The 22,843-nt window shown below is 41.5% G+C and overlaps 2 protein-coding genes across 21 annotated transcripts in view; both read right to left on the reverse strand.

The window, feature by feature from the left end:
- Positions 1 to 22,843, reverse strand: part of LOC135100596 (uncharacterized) — a 412,487-nt gene that overhangs the window by 141,144 nt on the left and 248,500 nt on the right. The gene's annotated exons all lie outside the window — the stretch shown is intronic.
- LOC135100597 (helicase SRCAP-like) overlaps positions 1 to 22,843 on the reverse strand; it is a 60,901-nt gene that overhangs the window by 4,035 nt on the left and 34,023 nt on the right. For both annotated transcript variants that reach the window (XM_064003658.1, XM_064003661.1), the window contains 3 exons: positions 12,889 to 12,997; positions 3,295 to 3,383; positions 336 to 471 (listed from right to left, as the gene is read on the reverse strand). In XM_064003658.1, the coding sequence (XP_063859728.1) occupies positions 446 to 471; positions 3,295 to 3,383; positions 12,889 to 12,997 (224 nt within the window). In that variant the 3' untranslated portion in view covers positions 336 to 445. The remainder of the gene's footprint in view (positions 1 to 335; positions 472 to 3,294; positions 3,384 to 12,888; positions 12,998 to 22,843) is intronic.

Consider the following 22,843-nt stretch of genomic DNA (forward strand, 5'->3'; position numbering starts at 1 on the left):
GTTTTGGGAGTTAAATAAAGAAACGTTTGGGGGCGTCACTTAAAAAAATAAAAATAAATAACACACACACACACACACACACACACACACATAATTCAAACCTCACCAATAAACACACACACACACACACACACACACACACACACACACACACACACACACACACAAACAAACTAGAAACCAACAGCAAAAGATGTAATAAACACAACAATAAAAAAATAAAAATAAAATCCACTCAAACACACACATAAATAAGTAAAACGAAAAATAAATAAATAAAAATTAAATCACACACACCCACACACAAATTCAATCACTGCAAGACCCAAACTGACCTCGTTTCTTCTGCAGGAGGGTAACGGTCGGGTTCTGAACCTTGGGCAGCGTGGAGGTGGGGGAGCGGGCCACCTTGTCCACGTTGGCGTCCTTCCAGGCAAAGCTCTCCTCAATTGACGGCGCCGTGATGTTCTCCTGTAACGGTAACGAGAGTGAGCGGCATGACAGTGGACGGAAGGAGGAGATTAACGCGAAGGAATGAGCCTGTTGGTGTGAGAGGGTATTAAGTATGGAGAGTTGGTCATTAGAACACAAGAATATAAGAAAATAAGGGAAGCTGCAAGAAGTAATCAGGCTTACACGTGGCAGTCCCTGTACAAAACATGCCTCCTACCTATTTCCTGATCCTGGATGAGAAATGGGATATACGAGTATGTGCACAAATGGGGAAGAATTGTGAGGAGAGTTGAGGAGCGACGGGGAATCAAAAGGTACTGGTAATGGATGAATGGCGTTTAAAGGATTTAGACTGAGAATGACTGTAACGAGTAAAATAGACTTCATGTAGAGTTTGGCCACTAATACAAGAGTGCGGCTGAACAAAACTGCGGCGAAGGAACACGGAAGCACAGGGTAACGGTAAGAAATAAGAACTGTATTGATGGTGGGATAGCTCGCAGGTGTGGTCGTGTCATGTTATATAAACCAGTGCAGGGTAGAGGGAAGCGGAGGGGCGGTGCGGGAAGAAGTGAGAAATGGAATGTTGTTAAGTTGTCGAGGGAGAGAGTGGGCAGGGTGAGGCGGGGCAGAGAATGAAGGGTAACGTATGGGAGGCGTTGTACACAGGTAGGCAAGCTGAGGGAAGGTGCAGGTGAGTGATGGGGTAGGTTACTCATGGGAAAGGGTGGGATAGGAAAGGTGTAAGGAGAAGAGGTTATAGGTTTGCAAGGGAAGGAATGGAGGTGTCAGAGCGATAGGAAGAGTGTGGTTAGAAAGGGACGGACGTGAAGTGGCGGTGGGGGAGATGACAAGGTGGAGTACAGGTGAGGGATTGAGATGCAACACAGCTACAACGATGACAAGAAAATCAATGGTACTAGAACTAATACTGAAGGGAATGGAAGTAGTAACAACACTAATGGCAAACTTAAAAAAAGATGAGGCAAATTTATGGAAGAGGATGATAGGTAGTAATAGTTACAGTAGGTACGTTTAAATGCAGGGACTTCTGCTTGTAGGCTTCTTGCAGCTTCCCTTATTTTCTCATGTTCCTATATCCTTAAATGTAAAGTAGAAATACAGCAAAAAAGAAGTAAAGTAGCCATGCATTAAACGAAAGAGAATGTAAAATAAATACGTGAAACACATTAATACACAAGATAAAAAAAAGTATAATGTTCTAAGTGAGACTCGACATTAGCCCTTAATAGCGGCACTGGATCACCTTGGTCAGCTTCCCTTGCAGTCGCATTAGTCGAGTGACAGGCGCGACAAATGAACGGAAGGCAACACAAGACAAAGCAGAAAGACTGACAAATTTAAGAATGGAACAAATCGATTGACTGACAGGCAAATAGAGACAGAACACAGACCGACACCGAGAGGCAGGCGTATAAGCGACGGGGTGGGAGGAGAAGGAAGAGGAGGAGGAGGAGGAGGAAGGGTGTTAAGCAGCCAGCCACTGACTCACAAACTATAAATAAAGAACTCAAGAGACTAACTCTCCCTCTGACTTACCAGAGAGGAAGAAAGAAGCTTCATTTCCTCCTCCACCTCCTTCTCTTCCTCTTCTTCCTTCTCCTCCACCTCCTCCTCCTCTTCCTCTTCCTCCCCTCTTCATCCTCCTCCTCCTTCTCCTTCTCGCATTTCCCTTCAACACCAAATTTAGCCGAAGATCAACCAGTGTGACATAAGAGACAAGAAACCTTAAACTCACTCTCTAGCACACATGACCAACCCCAACAACACTAACAGGACTTTGCGTAAGACACCACGACTTCCTCCTCCTCTCCCTCTTCCCATCTCTCCCACTCACGCCTGTGGAATGCGGGGATCTAATGGACGTTTCCTTCCTAAGCTGAGGTGAAGACGTATGAGGAAGGTTAAGGACGCCCTGGCCCCGGTGCTTCCCTTTGAACAAAAACAGTGGTGCAGGTTCTCTCTCTCTCTCAGCGCGGTTTGAGGCAGCGACGCAGCGTGTTGGAGAGGAGGAATGTGGCGGCGGAATGAGGGGCGGGTGAGGCACAGAGACTCATAGTGAAGGAGAGGGACCGCAGGTGCTAGGGCCATTTGCTACTGCTGCTGCCGCTGCTGCTTCTCATGGTGCTGCTATTATTGCTACTGCTATTGTTACTGCTACCACTGCTACTACTATTATTACTGATGTAGAGTTACTACCACTGATATACCACTACAACCTCTATTACAACAACAGCAACACCACCACCAACAACAACAACAACTACTACTACTACTACTACTACTACTACTACTACTACTACTACTAACAGCACTAGTAGCACCATTGCCACCAGTATTACTATTATTAATATCATATACGTACGCACACCATAAAGAGGAAAAAATTAAGTATATACCAAGGCACTGAGAGATTCAATATAACGCAAGATCGCTGTCCAGACACTTCGAAACATTCAAACAAGCAAATGTAACCACCAGGGCAAGATAACTAATAAATAAAACCCGAGGAAAAGATTCCTGAAGAAGACGAAACTGACCCCTCCTGCATTTCATGATATAACTTTGTAATACAATAAATCCTTAAATATTACGACAGTGAGAACACACAGGCCAGAAGGAGAATACGAGGAATACATTTAGTTAGCAAGCGAAGAAGTGGAGACAAGCTAAACTGGCTTCTGTTTCTGTTGCTCTACTCTAGTTACTTTTCGGGAAAGCATTACGAGAGTACTTTTTTTTTTCTTGTTTTTTCACTTTTTTTTCTTCCCGCTGCCGGTCTCTTTAATACATGAAACAAAAAGTAAAGGCTTGGCCTACCTGTGAGGGGCGCCGTTGGGGGGAGGACGAGGGTTCGTAGGTGATCTTTCGGTAGTCCTTGCGTCCTAGGCTGGGGCTGGCACTGCCCGCTGTGGAGAGAACAGGGTGAGGCGCCGCGCAACATTACACTGCCATGCAGTCTTACACTAAATATGAATTGTGTGTACTGTGAATAGTCATGCGTAGGAATGAATTTGCTAATGTACTACTGTTGAGAATATTCTATAAGACAGGTACAATAAGAATATATGGTGTGGCACAAGGAACTCTTTACAACCATACTGAAAAATACAAGACAAGAAATGAGAAAATAAATTACGATTAAAAAGAAAAAGTTATGTATATTTGATAAAAGAAAAAAAATTAAAACAAACCTAACACTAATGAATAAATTACACCATTCACAAGATACACACACAAAAAAAAATTATCTTGAAACTACGAGGTAACTTTCAATAGAACCAGACTTTGTGACATTTCCTTTTATTTTACATATATTTAGGTTCATGACAGTTGCTCTTTGAAAGGCGTCGTCTTTTCCCCTTAGGTGTGACCTCTCTGTTGTGAAAATGCGAGACAGACGAACAGATGTACTGACAGATAGGAAGATCGACAGACAGACATAGAAAGACAGAAATATTGGCAGGCAGGTAGACAGACAGATTGGCAGACACAAGAAAATAGTGACAGAAAAAGATAAACCGAATGATAAAATGTTAAGACTCAATGATACAGAACAGACATAAATTCCCACAAGATCTAAGAAAATAACTTGTTTTTTTACAGATGGTTTCCAGAGACAAATTCCATCACTCGACCTTCACTTCTAAGCCACACGTTCTTTCCTCTCTACCCTCCCTCCCTTACAGTCAGTTTCTTTTCTCTTCCTTTCAGCTATTCGCTCTCCCTCACTCTTCTATCTTTTCTCACAATCCTTTCATCTCTCCATTTATTCTCGCAATCCTTTCCTGTTACTTTTCCTCTTTTTTTTAAAGTCGCAACACCCCAGCTTCTCTCCTCTCCTCTCCTCTCTTCTCCTTCTTCCCCTTTCTAATTCCCATCCGCAGTCTTCCTTTCCCTTCCTCTTCTCTCCCCACATCTCTTCTCCCGTTATTTTTCTTCTCTTCTTACAGTTTCAACATCCACCTTCTCTCTTCTCTTCTTCCCTCCTTTACTTTACACTCTCGCAGTCTCCCGTTTCTTCCCCTCTCCTCTTTCTTCCCATCCCTCTCTCCCTTCCCATCCCTCTCCTCTCCCTTCCCTCCATCTCTCCTCTCCCTTCATCTCGTGGGTACCATCTCCCTTGCATCTCTCACCTGTGATACCATCTAAGGGAGAGACAGTGAGGTGCTGCAAGATCTGCTAATGAGTCGTTGAGAGATCTTGGCCTGATCCACACACACACACACACACACACACACACACACACACACACACACAAGAATGCTACGTAAACTTTGATACTTCTGTACAAAGCTGGTTTCTCATTTTTTTCTCTTTTTTCTCCCTCGAAGTTAAACATAGAGTAATTTAATGCTGCAAAAAAATGGTATTGAGATTTTTTTACGTTAGGGAGAAAGAGAGAGAGAGAGAGAGAGAGAGAGAGAGAGAGAGAGAGAGAGAGAGAGAGAGAGAGAGAGAGAGAGAGAGAGAGAGAGAGAGAGAGAGACGTGGAAGAAAAAAAAAAGATTAATTAATTCTTTAGAAACTCAAGATAAGATTACCAACACGTGCACCAGAAGAGAAGATTTTAGTAGCATTTTTCCCCCAATCTTATCTGAGTGGCCCCTTTAGGCTAATGGACCATAAATAATACATTTTTACACTTTATATCGACAAAAATATGTGGGTTAATAGGACTGTCTCTGTCTGTCAAATCCCGGGAGTGTGTGTGTGTGTGTGTGTGTGTGTGTGTGTGTGTGTGTGTGTGTGTGTGTGTGTGTGTGTGTGTGTGTGTGTGTGTGTGTGTGTGTGTGCGCGCGCGCGCCGTTGTGAGAGAGAGAGAGAGAGAGAGAGAGGTAGTCTATCTGTCTGGCTCTTCCCCCTTTTTTTTCTTCCCTCCTCTCTCTCTCTCTCTCTCTCTCTCTCTCTCTCTCTCTCTCTCTCTCTCTCTCTCTCTCTCTCTCTCTCTCTCATAAACAACTGGGCTTCTACTTCCTTTTTAACATGCATACTTTTCTCCTTAAGGACTTCGCTTTCACAAACGAATATGAAGGGATTAAGAAGAAGTTGGAAAAAGAAGCAAAACTATGAGAGACAAAAAGAAATGAAGAGGAGGAGGCGGAAGAGAAGGAGGAACACACAAGGAGCACACGAAGACAGAACAAAAGAACTAACAGCAGTAAACCTTTTGGTCTTAACGGGGCTGTTTGTGACTACTGCACTGTCTAGCTTATAGTAAGAGGAATAGGAGAGGAAAAGATGAAGGTAAGAAGGAGGAGGAGGAGGAGGAGGAGGAGGAGGAGGAGGAGGAGGAGGAGGAGAGGGTACTAAAGATGTAAAAAGATGAGGATTACGTAGAATAACAAACTTCAGTGCTTCTGGTTCTGGCAAGGTTGTTTGAAGGAAAGAGAGGAGGAGGAGGAGGAGGAGGAGGAGGAGGAGGAGGCCAAAAAAATGAAGGGAGGAAGCTAAAGAGGAAAAACAAGATACGAGAGATATTTGTTTGCCAAAATAAACGTTCATGAAAATACGTGACTTGAAGAAGAAAAAGCAGGTAAAAAACAATGAACAAAAATACGAAAAGAACCAAAGAAACAAACTTACGAAAAAAAAAAAAAGATGAAGTGAAAGAAAGATAATGAGAAAGTGAAGGTGATGGAATAAGATAAAAAAAAAAAATAGACAGGACGCTAGATGTAAAAAGAGAGAAAGAGGAAAGTGCAGAGAGAAGGGAAAGAAGAAAAAAGAAGAAAAGATGAAAGAAATTTATTACAGGAAATGTAAAGATGAAAAGAAGGAAGAAAAAATGGGACATGATAAATGGGAATGATAAAAGGAACATGGAAGGAAATACAGAAAGAAAGAAAATGCAAGAAATAATAAAAAGGAAAGAGACGGTAAAAGGAAAGTAGAAGGAAGAAAAAGAATGACAGATGTAAAGGAGGAAGGGAGAGAGAGAAGAGAGAGAGAGAGAGAGAGAGAGAGAGAGAGAGAGAGAGAGAGAGAGAGAGAGAGAGAGAGAGAGAGAGAGAGAGAGAGAGAGAGAGAGAGAGAATAAGAGAAACAGATAGAGGAACAGAATAAAAGAGAGAGGGAGGGGGACAGAGAGAAACAAAGATAAAAAAAAAAGAAAAGAGAATCAGAGAAACAGAAGGAGACAAAGCAGAGACAGAAACAGAGACAGCAAGGTGACGGTCAAGAAAGGAGCGGGAGAGAGGGTGGGTGGGATGAGGGACGTACAAGAGGGAGGGAGAGTAGAGAGCAGAGGGAGGGAGGGAGGGCAAAGTAGTCTGGTACTGGCACCATATATGTCTTGTCTACCCCAGGGTTTTGGCACTCTTCCTGCCAGCGGTGCCTGTTGCTCCTCCATTTTTCTCTCCCTCTCCTCCGTTATTTCGGGAGAAGCGTAGGGGTGGGAGGAGGAGGAGGAGGAGGAGGAGGAGGAGGAGGAGGAGGAGGAGGAGGAGGAGGAGGAGGAGGAGGAGGTGATGGAAGGGGAGGAGGAGGCTCTATTTAGTAGGCGTATTTGTCACGTGACTCTGTGTGTGTGTGTGTGTGTGTGTGTGTGTGTGTGTGTGTGTGTGTGTGTGTGTGTGTGTGTGTGTGTGTGTGTGTGTGTGTGTGTGTATTTGATTATCTCCTTTTTTCTGTTCCCATTTCTCCTTTTCTCCTCCTCCTCCTATTCCTCATCCTCCTTCCTCCTTCTCCTATTCCTCTTCCTTTTCATGCTCCTCTTGTTCCTCTTCCTTTTGTTCCTCTGTCTTTCTCCTCCTTTTCCTTTTCCCCTTCACTTTTCCTATACTCCTACTCCTCCTCCTCCTCCTCCTCCCAACACACACACGGGGACGCATCATGATGGAGAGACACAGGTGAGCTCGACAGGTAAAACCAAGATGCCTCACCATGTCTTGTAAATTTGCCACTTTTTCAACACCTTACAAATACATACGGGAAAAATAAGTCCGAGTATGCACACACACACACACACACACACACACACACACACACACACACACACACAAATAGTGACGGTTATATTGTTTTTTCCTCTAAATAGGTTGAAAGGAAGATTTATAGAATGTTTAGATAGATAGATAGATAGATAGAGAGAGAGAGAGAGAGAGAGAGAGAGAGAGAGAGAGAGAGAGAGAGAGAGAGAGAGAGAGAGAGAAAATATATACAGGAGAGTTCAGTTTCTCGTGCGTATCTAATAAGAACAGTCAAAATCTGATATAATAAATTTCTAAATATAAATAAATAATTAAATTCCAAACGAATAAGAATGGAAGAAAATAACATATGAATAATTAATAAAGAGAAAAATAAAATGAAATACACTATTTTTTTTTTTTAATTAACGGCATATATACAGAAAATGTCCAGTCCGGTAGTATAAAATTTTGCATGTGTGTCACGTACATTGTGTGTGTGTGTGTGTGTGTGTGTGTGTTAGTGGAGTGAAAGGCAGGAAAGTGCATGTTAAGTATGTATATGCATGTACAAACACACCAATGCTTACTTACACAAACACAACCACATATTTGCCCACGATACCAATAAAAAATTAAAAAAATAATAATAATAAATAAATATCCTTACATACACTCTAGGAAATCGACACACACACACATACACACACGTACCCCCTTCTCCCTCTCACCTCAACACACACACGTGAAAAATGACACTAATACTGACGAAGTAGACAAACATATAAAGAGGGAGAGAGCAAAAAGAAGTATAAAAAAAATCATGACATGAATCCCACCTGCCCTCGACGCGACATCAAAGGCTTAACGAGGGAGAGAGGGAGGGTGAGGACCAGCGTGACAGGGTGAGAGACTGAGGGCGGCAGGGTGAGTGGAGATGAAGGTAGAAATGTGTGCGAAGAGTGAAGGTATAAGAGTGAGTAGCAGGGTGACAGGGTGAGAAGGGTGAAGGACTGAAGATACAAGGGTGCGAAACTGAAAACGGGGTGGTAAAACTGAGGTTAACAGTAAGAGTGAACGAGGAAGTGATTATGCGGTGAGAGGGAGAAGGTGGTAGAGTAAAAGACCGAAGGTGGAAGGGTGAGAGAAAACAGGGATTCTGGAGTGAGAAAACGAAGGCACAGGAGTAAACAGAAATGCAATTGACAGGGAGTGAGCGAGAACGAGAATGGGGGGGATGAAAGACTGAGGATGGATAAGTGATGAGACGCGAGAATAAAGGCCCAAGAGAATAAGGGAACCAAGACATGATAGAGAGAACATAAGAGGATCAAATGACTAAGGAAAAAAGTACACCACATATAGGACTGAAGTCAGAAAAATCAAATTGACAATAACAAATGAACGAAGATGAATGAAGGTCACTGAGAATTAAACTGCCAGACTGTCAAAATGCCTAGATACTTAAAAAAATACAAAGTCTACAGAATGATATAGTAGTAGAGCATGAAAGTAAAGGTGAGAGAAGTTAGGGGAGGTGAGAGAGAAGAAGGGGAAGGTGAGCAGCAGTGGAGCGGCCCTCAGGTGTGTTCAGCAGGCGAGCTTAAGAGGATCAGCAGCTGTCAAGGTGTAACTCGTATATCGGTTTCCTGGTGGGTTGTTGTTGGCGGACGGACGGACCCATGACGAGAGAGAGAGAGAGAGAGAGAGAGAGAGAGAGAGAGAGAGAGAGATACAAGATAGCAAGAGAAAAATTGAACAACAAAAGATATACGGCTATACAAAGGAGGAGCAAAAAGAATAGAAAGAGGAAGAAGAAATACAGAAAGTAGCAGGAGAATCAACAGGAGAAAGAGGAGGAAAAATAGGAGAAAGAATAAGAAATATAGGACGAGGAGGAACACTAGCAGAAAGAGGAGGAAGCATCAGAGAAAGGAAAGACAAGGAGAATGAGTAGGACGAGAAAACCCATAAAATTACTGAAGAAGGATAAATAGGAGAAAGAAGAGGAAGAAAAAAAAAAGGAGTAAGAAAAATTAATAGGACAGGAAAAACCAGAAGTTACCAAGCTCACCAAACAAAGTCACTCCGTCACTTCACCATCTACCCTTTCCTTTTCTCCCTCCCCCACGAAGCTGCTAAACGAAAAAAAAAAAAAAAAAAAAAGGACAAGAGGAGTCTGAGAGAGGGAGGAGGAAAGGAGGAGGGACGGGAAAGACGGTAAACCGGGTAAACCATTAACAGGTCGTTCAATGAGGTACACGGGTGAGTCAGGACGACCTTCAGATCACCTGCCATTAGTGCCTCGTGTGGGCCAGCGCCGTGCCAGAAGAAACACGAAGCAAGAGGAGGAGGGAGGAGGAGGGAGTATTAAGTAGGTTGGAGTTAGGTAAAAATGTGGGGTGGATAAGAGGGGCATGAGGTGGTATAAGGTGTAAGTGGAAGAAATTGAAGAGGGAGGATTGGGGAAGAGTGGCAAGGGAGGGAGGGAAGTAAGGGAGGGAAGATGAAGGGTTACCTGAGGGCAGAGGTATTGGGTCTCCCTTAGATAACATCACCATCATCTGCCAACACCTGAGGGAGTGAGGAAGGGAGTTTTTCGTGCGGTCTCTCTCTCTCTCTCTCTCTCTCTCTCTCTCTCTCTCTCTCTCTCTCTCTCTCTCTCTCTCTCTCTCTCTCTAGAAAGGGGACATAATACGAATACAATAAGGTGGGAAAATAAAGACGGAACGAAAAATAGAGAGAGAATTATGGTGTAAAAGATAAGAAAGGGGAGACTGAACTGAATAAGAGTAAACGAGAGTGAAAGGAAAGGAAGGGAATGAGAGACTGAATAATGTAAGAAAATATACACCACAAGAAAAACAGAAGGAGAATCATGTGAAAAGATGAGAGAGGGGAATTGAATAAGAGTAAACAAAAAGTAAAGGAAGGGAAGGGAAGGAAATGAGAAATTGAATAATGAAGAAACTAAATACAGACACTCACACAAACACACACACACCACACACACACGCCAGCTGTCACGTAAATATTCCCCTCCAGTCAGTCTCTAATCATCCTCATAAAGAATGATGCTATTGGTGTTCCGCCTCATGAAGAGAACCAGCCACTCGCAGACAAACACCAGCGTCACCCAAATGGCTTCAAGACGTCACCTTGCAAGACGCTGATCGGAACACTAACTCTGATTATTACGAAGGGAAAGGAAGCGTGGATAATATACTAGTGCTGCAACATGACACAATCAGGTAAAATATATATATATGTCCTATCGGAAGGTGAGGTTTATAATGTAATGGTGATATTTGTGATTTGCAGAGGAATACTACACGGATATTTGAAGTGTACACTGATATTATTTTATTATGTAGGGAAAGGAAGCGTGGATAATATACTAGTGCTGCAACATGACGCAGTGAAGTAAAATGTATTCATCATGTTGGGAGATATGTAAAGTAGGGGAGATTTGCGCAGTAATGAGGTAAGATTTAGGAGCTGCGGGGAAATAGTGGAAGTTTGAAGTATATACTGTTGTTATCTTATTAGGAAGGATAAGGAAGCATGGAAAATATAGTAGGGATAGAACATGCCACAATCTGGTAGAATTTATAAGTGGGTCATATTTGTAAAGCAATGAAGTAGCATTTATTGGTTACAGAGAAATAACTATTATTTTACTTGTTTGGATTTTATTCATAATAGTCCGCTGTCTTTTGATCTATTCAAATTAAATATACAAGTTAAGGAATGAAAGAAAAATGAAAGGATAATTTTGCAACTTTCAATTCTTTTCGAGTCTAGATCTGAAACACAATACCTTACGATCTCGTTTTGATTGGGTTCCTTTCGTAACTCATAAAGAGAATTTGCTGGTGGGGAAGCCAATCTCTGGTGGCGAAACATTTTCAAAATGTTTTAAAATGTTAATTGTATCTTTGATATTCTTAGTGACACATCTTTGGAATCTGAATGTCAAGGCAATGTAATATTTTGTAAAATATTAATCTATTATTACATACAGTAGAATGTATATATAGATGATAAAACTAAATTATAAAATTAGAATAGAACAGATTCCGTAATCAAATTGATATAGTACTGCGTCATTAAGGAGCTTTCAACTAAAAGAGGATTAGACAAATTTATGGGAACTGCCACGTGTAGCTCTGATGACTTCTTGCAGCTTCCTTATTTTCTTATGTTCTTATATTCTTATATTGCATTGCATACACTACTCTGCCAAATACATATCTTGAAAACACAGCTATATTACACTGTACCCTCCCCCTTCATACAAAACCCTGTGTATGTACGGGATGCCTCATTACTGTATACATCCTCTGCGTTACGGCGAGGCAATGTACACACGGCATTATGTAAGGAGGCAAGGCAGGGCTAAGTGACGCTAGCCAGATGAGTCTCCCCTTCAAACTCTCATCCCCTCTTAGGTGCTTGGTGGTGGTGGTAGTGGCGGTGGCGGTGGTGGTGGTGGTGGTGTCCCGGCCCACTAAATCTCCCTGCCACACCTTGCAGTTTAATCTTCGCCCAGGTGAATCATTCGTGATATTCTTAAACGTCACCTGGCTGAAGAGAGAGTGGGTACGACGCGCGCTCTCTCTCTCTCTCTCTCTCTCTCTCTCTCTCTCTCTCTCTCTCTCTCTCTCTCTCTCTCTCTCTCTCTCTCTCTCTCTCTCTCTCTCTCTTACTGTCTTCCATAAATATTCGTTTCAATTTGTTATTTGTTTAAAGCGGCAGAGATATATATAAAAGTAAATACGTGCTCTCTCTCTCTCTCTCTCTCTCTCCTCTCTCTCCTCTCTCTCTCTCTCTCTCTCTCTCTCTCTCTCTCTCTCTCTCAAATTGTCAGTCTACGTGAAGCAAAAATTTTGACTTGCGTGGTTGCACAATACGACTAACCATTTAAAGATGAATGTAGCAATTAAGATATAAAGAATCAATATGTAAAACAAATAATATATAAACACTACGAAAAAATACTAAAAATAAAAAAAGAAAATCAAATAAAACCTTCAAAGAAAACAAACACAAAAGAAAACGGATGTGTTTGTGAAAAGTCAAGATGAAGATGATGATAGGGAGACTTGTATATATTTTTTTTCCCTTACAAGAGACTGACAAAAAAAAAAAACTACCGATGGAGATAATGATAGGAAGACTTCTAAATTCTCCCTATTTTCATCCTTCCAAGAGATACGTATGTGAAAACTACCCGGCGAAAATAGTTATAAATTTAATTATATTATTTATATTACGCCTTACAAGAGACACCAATATATATATAAAAAATAAATAAAAAAACGACCGATGAAGATAATGATAGGAGGGACATCTACATTTTCCTTATTTTCACCCCTATAAAAAACACACCAATTTAAAAATAAATAAATAAATAAATAAGAATAATAATAAAAAAAATACTCCCACCACTAACATCAAAACTCAAGATAAAAACTCAAGATCAAGCTTCAGGAAGACTCACCCCTCGGCGTCCACACTTTGGGGCTGATCTTTGAAGGAGGGAAGGTCCGGGGCGTCGATCCTGGAGGGACCCGAGTCGTCCTTCTCAGTCCTGCCCGGCGACCACACTCCTGCGGGGAGAAAGAGTGCGCTCGTTAACGTGGCGAAGATTGATGGGGCCGTTAACTTTATGCAGAGCGGAGTGTAATTAATTCTTTGACTAATGGATTATTTCAGTAGCGTGGGTTGCGTTGAATATATATTTTGTGTGTGTTTTTTCTTGAATCTAGCATCTTATTTTTTTTATTATATTTCGTTGGGTGATATGTTTACTTGTGTTTTCTTTAATTTGGTATCTTATTTTCTTATTAAATTTTGTGAATTGTATATTTTTTTGGTTTTCTTCAACTTTACATCTTGTTTTGAAATATAAATTGCTTGTATGATGGTTTATTTCAGTATCGTGTGTGGTACATTTATTTGTGTGTGTTTTCTTTACCTTAGTATCTTATTTTTGTTATATCTGCTGTTGGTATTCATTTCTTTTCCTATATATATATATTTTTTTGTTTTACTGCAATATTTTCATATCAGTTTCTTTCCTTTCCCTTGTGTTAATATTTTCCATAGTTTCCCTTCTGTATTAACAATATATTTTCTTGTTTGCATTTTTTTTTCATATATATTTCTATTTTTACGGTGTTTATTTCTTCACGATCACATTTTTCATTTTTGCTCTCCCATAAAAACTTCTTCACTGTTTTCCTTATAGTCAAAATCCTACCAATACATTTATTTTATCTGTATTTTACCTTACACTTGTACCCTTACCGTATTTTCTTTTCCACAATCACATTTTTCTTCCTCTTCGTCCTATCTTGACATTTATTGAATACACATTTTTCTTCCGTTTTCTCTATATAGTTCCTCCCATTCCCGTGACCCAGCTCACCGTCTCTCATCGCCACCTGTCTCACAATATTTTCTTTCCCTCCATTTACCCTTTCTCTATACCTCCGTTCACTCCCTCCTCCCACCTCTCTCTCTTTCCCTCTCCCTCTCCCTCCCCCACTCCCTCTCCCTCTCTCTCTCTCTCTCTCTCTCTCTCTCTCTCTCTCTCATGGTATAAAAAGTTCTTACGACCACCTTTCATCACACACACACACACACACACACACGGGTCAGTCAACAGTATTTTTACACTTTACAATGAGATGTAGGCACTTGGCAGCTGACCCCGGGGTGTTGGAAGGGCAAGGGAGGCTGTAGCCGCCGTGTTGGGAGGAGGAAGAGGAGGAGGAGGAGGAGGAGGAGTACGTCAGAAATTAATCGAGCCTCCATGAAGGTCAAGGTTTAGTATTTTTTTCTTTATTTTTTTCTTTATTTATTTTTTTTACAAAGTGAGTAATAAGTGTCTGCAGTGCTTGGGAATTTCCTCTCTCTCTCTCTCTCTCTCTCTCTCTCTCTCTCTCTCTCTCTCTCTCCTCCTCCTCTCTCTCCTCTCTCTCCTCTCTCTCTTGCACGCCACCACACATACACACACAAAATAAACAGGAGGGGGAGAAGTAAATAATTACGCGGTACTTGGGTGGTAAGCGAGAGAGAGAGAGAGAGAGAGAGAGAGAGAGAGAGAGAGAGAGAGAGAGAGAGAGAGAGAGAGAGAGAGAGAGAGAGAGAGAGAGAGAGGAGAGAGAGAGAGAGAATGGAGAAAGGAGAGAGAGAGAGAATGGAGAAAGGAGAGAGAGAAAGAGAAAGAACGGAGAAAGAGACAGAGAGAATAAATGAGAAAGTAATGTAATACGGTTAGAAGAAAGAATGAGAGGGAAAGGAAGGAGGACGGAAGTGGAAAGGAAGGGATGGAGGGAACAGTAATACAAGTGAGGAGAGATGACAGGTGCAGCGGATGTCGAGAGGAAGGGAAGGGAAAGGAAAAGGAAAACGGGAAGGAAGTGTTAAAGAAAAGGCCGCAGAGATAAAGAGTGATAGTGCGAGAAGAAAAGGAGGAGGGAAAAGGAGGGAAGGAGAATGAAAAGAGAGAGAGAGAGAGAGAGAGAGAGAAGAGAGAGAGAGAGAGAGAGAGAGGATAACAGGGGAAGGAAAGGAAAAATAAGACATAGATATTTAGACAAAATGGCTAAATAAGACCATAGAAGGAAGCAAAAATATGAAAGGATAGTAAATTTTGAAGTAAAGCTAAGTAAAGTAACACTGTAATAAAGGACAATGTACACTACAGCACGGTGAAAGAAAAATATAGTAAAAGAGAAAGAGAGATAAGGATGAGAAAGGAAGGTAGAGGAGATAAGAAAGAGATAGGAGGGACACACGTTTCCTGGTGATAGAGGGTACGGGATAAAAGGGAGAGGTATTGTTGGGTGGTATATGTTGGGTACACATTTGACGGTCATTGAGTCTGTAGTGGACGGTGTGGGGAACATGGCTTTGTGTCTAGGTGATGTGGGTGGTGGGTGGTGCAGTGTAGTGAAAGACGTTACTGGTGAACAAGAAATAACGGGTTGATAAAATTATTAAAGAAAGAGACCGTAAGAAATACAGTTTTTAGATGAGTGAAATAGACTCAGTCATTACGTAGATTTAAAAGAAGACTAGACAGTTTTATAGATGAGAATGAATCACCAGTTGAAGACTGATCAAGTTGGAAACAGAAAAAAAAAAATAAAAGAGATAGGAAGAAATTGGTTCTCGAATAGTGGTGGATGAATGGAATAGTCTCGACATTCAGTTTGTTAGTGCTGAGTCATTAGGGAGTTTTTAAAAGAAAAACGAGACAAATTTAAGTATGAGAATGATAGGTGGAAATAAGTAGATATGTTTAATTTAGGCGAACAGTGCAGTGGTGAAGTGAATGTTGCAATAATGGTTTAAACATTGTAGTGGGTGGTATGGTGTATTCATAACAATCCCAACCAATAAAAAGAAAAAAAACAATAAATTAAAACTCTTAAAAAGAACGACGAGTTACGAAAAAAAAATAAACGAAAAACAACTACATTATAACCTAACACTTCACGCTTCTACTTAATACGCTCAAGGAAAAAAAAACAATTACGTAATGCATAAGAGGACTGTTTACGCTTTTCACAGCCGTAAATTACTTCCCCCTGACACACGAGTCGCTTAAAGACTGGATTATGAGAACATGAGACTCCGAGGCTCCCAAGCTCGAGGGGCTTTCCCGGGCCCAGTGAGTTTGCGGGGCGTGGCCGTGGATAAGCAGAAAGAGAAAAGACAAGGAAGAAGAACAAAAAGGAGTAGAAGAACAACGACGACAAGTAGGAGGAAGACAGTCCTATACATAAATACATTGGAATACATATCACGAAAAGACACAAAGAAAACTTCCAACTTATAAAAAGGGTAGCAGTTTAACTACTTTTCTTGTAAATCACATATCGAAGAACAGAAAGAGATGGAAAGAAACTATAGAAAAGCTTAGAGAACAACATATAACAGAACAGTAAAGGATAAAACAAAAAAATATGGAAGAAGTGGATGAGAAAAAGACAAGAGGCAAGACGAGACAAAGGATACAAGAAGTGGACATGGGTATACGAGTATAAGAGGAAGAGAGTAAAGAGACCAGAAGAGAGCAAGAGAGAAGGAGGGAAGGAAAGAAGGTTTTACAGCAGGGGCGGCTCCGGCTTATGAAAACGAGGGAATCGCCTTTTCACCGTGACGCGAGTTTGCCGAAGCTATATTAAGACACATTATGCTTAAGATAAAACTTTTGACAGGAGTCGGCGGCGTGGCGGTGAGGGCGTGGATGGCGTCCTGTTGCCAGCGTTCCTTATTCGCCTATTAATAGCAGGCCGCAGTGTTATCCCGCCCACTCGCTGATACATACTGCCAGAGAAACACCTCCGAAATAAGCTTCATTAAAAGGGTCTTATTTAATTGATGGTAAATGTACTAGAGGGTTACACGAATTTATATCTTAATTCAGTACAGAAGAATGGAATAACTTGATGATGAGAAGCACTTAGGATATAATCTTAATTAAAAAAAGGTTTCAATTGAGTAATGGTAACTGCGCTGTACGGTATTGCAAATGTTTATATCTGAATCCAATACAGAACAATACAAGAATTCGAACGTTAAGAGCAGTGGGTATTAGAAGAATAGTGAAGAAGAATTTGTCGATATCTTCATGTTCAATGCTGTGTCTGTACAATGGATGGGAATAATGACGAAATTAGATAGCAAATAAAGTGCACAGATCCAAAACGAAATAACCCACTGTTATTTCAAAAGGCAATAAAGAATTATACATACAACAAAGCATATATACGATCCTTCATAACGAAAACAATCAAATACAAAACAATAATATTCTTGTTTGTATCACCTCCAGGAAATTATTAGAAGCGAAGAAAATATATACCCAAAAGAAAACGAAAGAAAAAAAAAGTTGAAGACAAAGGTTAATCGCGGATAACGATGTAACAGATAAAATAAACAGCAAAATGATAAATGAAAACCCGAATTACGTATGAAATCCAAAGAGTAGAAATATAGAGGATGAAAATAAGAAACGAGACGCACAAAAAAAAAGACATGGGGAGGAAAGTGGAAGAGAGGAGAATAGAGAGAGAGAAAATGAGAGGTGAGGTAAAATGTGAAAGTTTGGAAGGAGAGAAACAGCGGAGGAGAGAAAGATGAGAATGTCAGGAACGTCAGCGGATTAGAAGGTATTAAAGAGAGAGAGAGAGAGAGAGAGAGAGAGAGAGAGAGAGAGAGAGAGAGAGAGAGAGAGAGAGAGAGAGAAAGTATAATGGCAAAGAATTAAGATTAGAAGATGAAGGAAGAAAATAAAGCAAATACGAAGAAGAAAAAGATAAACAAAACGAAAGAAGAGGATGAGAAAGCGGAATAACAAGAGAAAGGAGAATGAAAGTGAAAGAATATAGAAATAACAAAGGAAAGAGAAAGTAAAGTAAAAACGAGGAGACCTTTAAGAAAAGATTAAACATATGAATGGAAATATTTGAGAAAGGGAATTGGCAAAGGGCAAAAATAAAGAAGAAAGGACGGAGAGAGAGAGAGAGAGAGAGAGAGAGAGAGAGAGAGAGAGAGAGAGAGAGAGACTACAGGACTACAAAAACGCTACGCCTTGGTGAAATTTAGCACAAGAGATTGGGCGTGCGACTCTACAAAAGTTAGTTAGTCTCTCTCTCTCTCTCTCTCTCTCTCTCTCTCTCTCTCTCTCTCTCTCTCTCTCTCTCTCTCTCTCTCTCTCTCTCTCTCTCTCTCGGGTGACGGTGACAGAACTCTCCACTGACGCCCACTTGTTCTATTTAGAGGGACACATCGCTATCGAGAGAGAGAGAGAGAGAGAGAGAGAGAGAGAGAGAGAGAGAGAGAGAGAGAGAGAGAGAGAGAGAGAGAGAGAGAGAGAGAGAGAGAGAGAGAGAGAGAGAGAGAGAGAGAGAACCATAAATACACTGACACTAAAAACGTACTATGCAAAATGAATAAGTAAGTCATGATGGGCTCAAAAATAATAAAGTGACAAGATAAACAAACACGTTAAAAAAAATGAACACTCAGTAACCTAATTATTATTACTTTTATTGCTGATAACTATTACAAGTGCATGACCTTGGCCCGTGAAACATTAGTGGCTCCGTTTCATGCCTGGCTGCCAAAGATACGTATACTCGTATATAGGGCAGTCATTACACACATACATTCTGCTTTACTGTATTATGAACATGGGAGCTTAAGGGCAACTGTAAGAAGCTAGTTGGTCTACACGTGGCAGTCCTTGTATAAAATGTACTTGCTTATGTTCATCTACCATCCCTGGCACTTTGTTTAATATTTCTTTTTTCTTTTTAAGTTTCCTATTGACATCCTCTCCAGTAATCTATATTTACCTACAGTTCCTATTAATCTAATCTAATATTTCCAAGGTTCCTATTGATTACATATGTATTTATAAACTGATTACTAAGTCCATTCTCCTCAACTCCCACTCGATTTACAGACATTTATTTATTCATTTATTTATTTTTCTAGGATTTTCACAGGTGCAGGTAGAGCGAATTTTGCTTTTTTCAAGGTATATGTTATTGGAAGAGCCTTTTTTTATTTCCACCTACGGAATGTACCTTTTTTTTTAAGGTCTATATAAAGAAGCATTTTTTTTTCACTTCACTTACTTTTTCTTCTTAACTATCATACCTTTTTTTTTTAATCTCTTCTTAAGTCCATTCATCACCATCACCTTCCTCCGGCTCTATAAGAACCACTAATTACCATCACCACCATCACGAGGACCATCCACCACCACCACCACCACCACCACTACCACCATTACAACCCTTCCCATCACCACTGTCGAAATCATCCCTTATTTACCATCACGCCAACAAAACATACACTAAAACATCCCTCACCCATTTCTGACCACAAGACCCAACGATCACCATCCCCAACATCACCATCACCACCCCTAAATACATGACTTTTAATCACTAATACCATCACCACTCTTACTTAATCCCATCACCACCACTATACTCCTAACCCATAACATTGCCCACCACCACCACCACTACCACTAACACCACCACCACCAGCACCATCACCGCCACCCGTTCAGGCTCAACAAGTCCCAAAGAGCCTATGTACGTTGGGCAACACTTTACTGCCTCGCAACAGGGTCACAAAACAGTAGGTAAGAGAGCAACGTCCATTACCTCGTATATAAACTCTCTCCTCTATGGCCATTCCTACTCTATCGCCAATCTCACCAAAGACGTGTTAGTAGAAGGAATAAAACAAGATGAAAACGATGAAATTGAAGCTATATAGACAACGAGAGAGAGAGAGAGAGAGAGAGAGAGAGAGAGAGAGAGAGAGAGAGAGAGAGAGAGAGAGAGAGAGAGAGAGAGAAAGAAAACTGATAAATCTGTAGTATTTATAAAACCGAAGTGAGAGTGCATTAGTCTACATTTGATACATTATAAATCACGCATCTTTTATCAACATATATAACATTAATCTCTCTCTCTCTCTCTCTCTCTCTCTCTCTCTCTCTCTCTCTCTCTCTCTCTCTCTCTCTCTCTCTCTCTCTCTGAATAATGAGGACGTACGGACAAATAAAAATTACAAACAGATAGGTAGGTAAGTAAGGGGAAGGCAGGCACGCTCTGTTTCTCCCCTCGAACCACCACCACCACCATCACCACCACCACCACTCCTCCTAGTAAGCGGATATGACACCAGCATGAAGGGAGGGCTGGCTGGCAGGAGCCTTACGTAACTCATTATGTTGTGGTAAGTTAAGCGCCGGGGTTTGCTTAAGGCGACTCGTGTGTTTAACCTGACTCCCTCTGCCTGCCACGGTTGTCTGTCTGTCTGTATGTCTGTCTGTTGTTCTGTTGGGGTTATTAATCTCTGAGGAAGGACATGTATTGTGCTCTTTCTCCGTCTCTTTTGCTCACTGTCTCTTTTCCTGTGTGTATGTGTGTGTGTTTCTGTGCCTTTGTCTCTGTCTAAACTCTCTCTCTCTCTCTCTCTCTCTGGCAGATTATTTATCTCTGTACCTTTCTATATCAATGTTGCACTTCCTATCCTCCGTTCTTTCAATATCTCTCTACATGACAGACACGTACATACAAATCTGTACTTTATACATTGAACTCTCTATATGTATTTCACAATATTACATACAGATAGCCAGACATTTAGATGGACGGGCAGGTACATCATTGGATTAACTCAGATGAGGGAGCAAAGTGACTGATGGGTAGATGAAATAAGCAGTATACGTGTATGTGTATACTGCTTATTTCATCTACCCATCAGTCACTTTGCTCCCTCATCTGAGTTAATCCAATGATGTACCTGCCCGTCCATCTAAATGTCTGGCTATCTGTATGTAATATTGTGAAATAGAGCGAACTGAAATATCTCAGTTTACGATATTAGGATATTATGAATGGTAGAATACATGAGTTGTGGAGGAGGAGGAGGAGGAGGAGCAGGAGGAGCAGGAGGAGGAGGAGGAGGAGGAGGAGGAGGAGGAGGAGGAGGAGCAGGACGAGGAGGAGTAAGAGGAGGAGGAAAAGAGACGTCATTGCTTACATTCACAACAGCTGCTCTTGCTATAAAATTAAGGCAATAGAGAGAAAGAGAGAGAGAGAGAGAGAGAGAGAGAGAGAGAGAGAGAGAGAGAGAGAGAGAGAGAGAGAGAGAGAGAGAGAATGAATTACATAAAAGACCCCCGCACACACACACATTCACACACACACACACACACACACACACACACACCATCAATCACCCTCACGCTTTGATGCTCATGACGCGTTGAGTCCAGTGACAATTTAAGACATGAATCACTCCTACCTTCACTAATTCCTTTCACGTCGCTCTCTGCTTTTTTTCCCCCTCTTAACATCACCAGTACGTTACCCTTGCCCTGACAACCAGCCCCCTTTCATACCCTACCTTAACCCATCTGGCCATTAAACCCTCTGCCAGGTGGGGGTCGCACGCTCCCCACGGTACGTACCCAAAATGTGAAAAACTATTAGCCCCCCTCGTTCCTTCCCAGTCCAAGTTTCTTCTTTCCTTCTTATTCCTTATTTCTCTTCTTCTTCCTCTTCCCCATCGCCTTCTTCCCATTTCTTCTTTACTTCTTATTCTCTGCTGTGCCTCCCCTTCTCTTTTCTTCATCTTCCCCGTCCACTCTTCTTCTTCCTCTTCCCCTTCCCCTCTTTTCCCCATCGCTTCTCTTACCCTCTGGTATGCTTCCCCTCCCCTTCCCTTCCCCTATTCAATGGTTCATAAGCCTATTTCTTCTTTTTCCATTCTGCTTCTTCCTCTTCACCTTCCCCAACTCACAGGCATTATATCCTCTCCTCTTTCTTTCCTTACCTTCTGCTATGCCTCCCCTTTCCTTCCTCTTCTCCTTCCCCTTCCCTCTTCCCCTTCCCCTGGCAGTCATTGAGGGGACACTGCCAGGCCTGGTTTTCATTGGTGTCACCAGCTGCTGGCCGTGGCACTATTATCATTCTCTCTCTCTCTCTCTCTCTCTCTCTCTCTCTCTCTCTCTCTCTCTCTCTCTCTCTCTCTCTCTCTCTCTCTCTCTCTCTCTTCTCTCTCTGAGCGACAAGGGTAATGGCCGTATCATGCTCAAAAACAACATTTATTCTCTCTGTTTTTATCATTCGTGATGTCTTCGATAATGCACTTGGCGGTGGTAGAGGAAGAGTGAGAGAGAGAAAGGGAGATAGAGAGAGGGAGGGAGCGGGAGAGAGAAACAGACAGTGAGAGAGAGAGGGAGAGTGATGGAAGCTCTGACTTATTTGAGGCTTCAGGGATGAGGGGAGCGAGATGCGAGGCAGGGAAGAGAGTGAGAGAAAGTGAGAGGAGGAAAAGGAGGAGGAAGAGGAGGAGGACTTTACTCAAGGTATATATATTGGAGTGAAGGAAACTGGAAAAGGAATGGAGGAAAGAAAGCAAGAAGATCAGAGAGAGAGAGAGAGAGAGAGAGAGAGAGAGAGAGAGAGAGAGAGAGAGAGAGAGAGAGAGAGAGAGAGAGAGAGAGAGAATGTGGAGGTGTGTTTTAAAGTACTTGAGGAGAAAAGGGAGCAAAAAGAAAAAAAGAGAGAGAGGGAGGGAGAAAGCGAGTCGGGAGGAAGAAAAATGGTTCAGTGAAGGGAGGAAAAATTGAGAGAGACAGGAGGAAAAGTGAGAAAAATTGCACGACTATGGGGAGAAAGGGTGAACATACGAACTCGTATGTGGTAGAGAGAGAGAGAGAGAGAGAGAGAGAGAGAGAGAGAGAGAGAGAGAGAGAGAGAGAGAGAGAGAGAGAGAGAGATACAACAAGAAGCACCCGCAAAAATATTATTACTTTATAAGTGAAGATGTAATAATTTCTCAAGACGAGCCACATTATATTTAAACTGTTTGAGTGTGTGTGTGTGTGTGTGTGTGTGTGT

Source organism: Scylla paramamosain, chromosome 5 (genome assembly GCF_035594125.1).
Source record: "Scylla paramamosain isolate STU-SP2022 chromosome 5, ASM3559412v1, whole genome shotgun sequence".
NCBI lineage: Eukaryota > Metazoa > Arthropoda > Malacostraca > Decapoda > Portunidae > Scylla > Scylla paramamosain.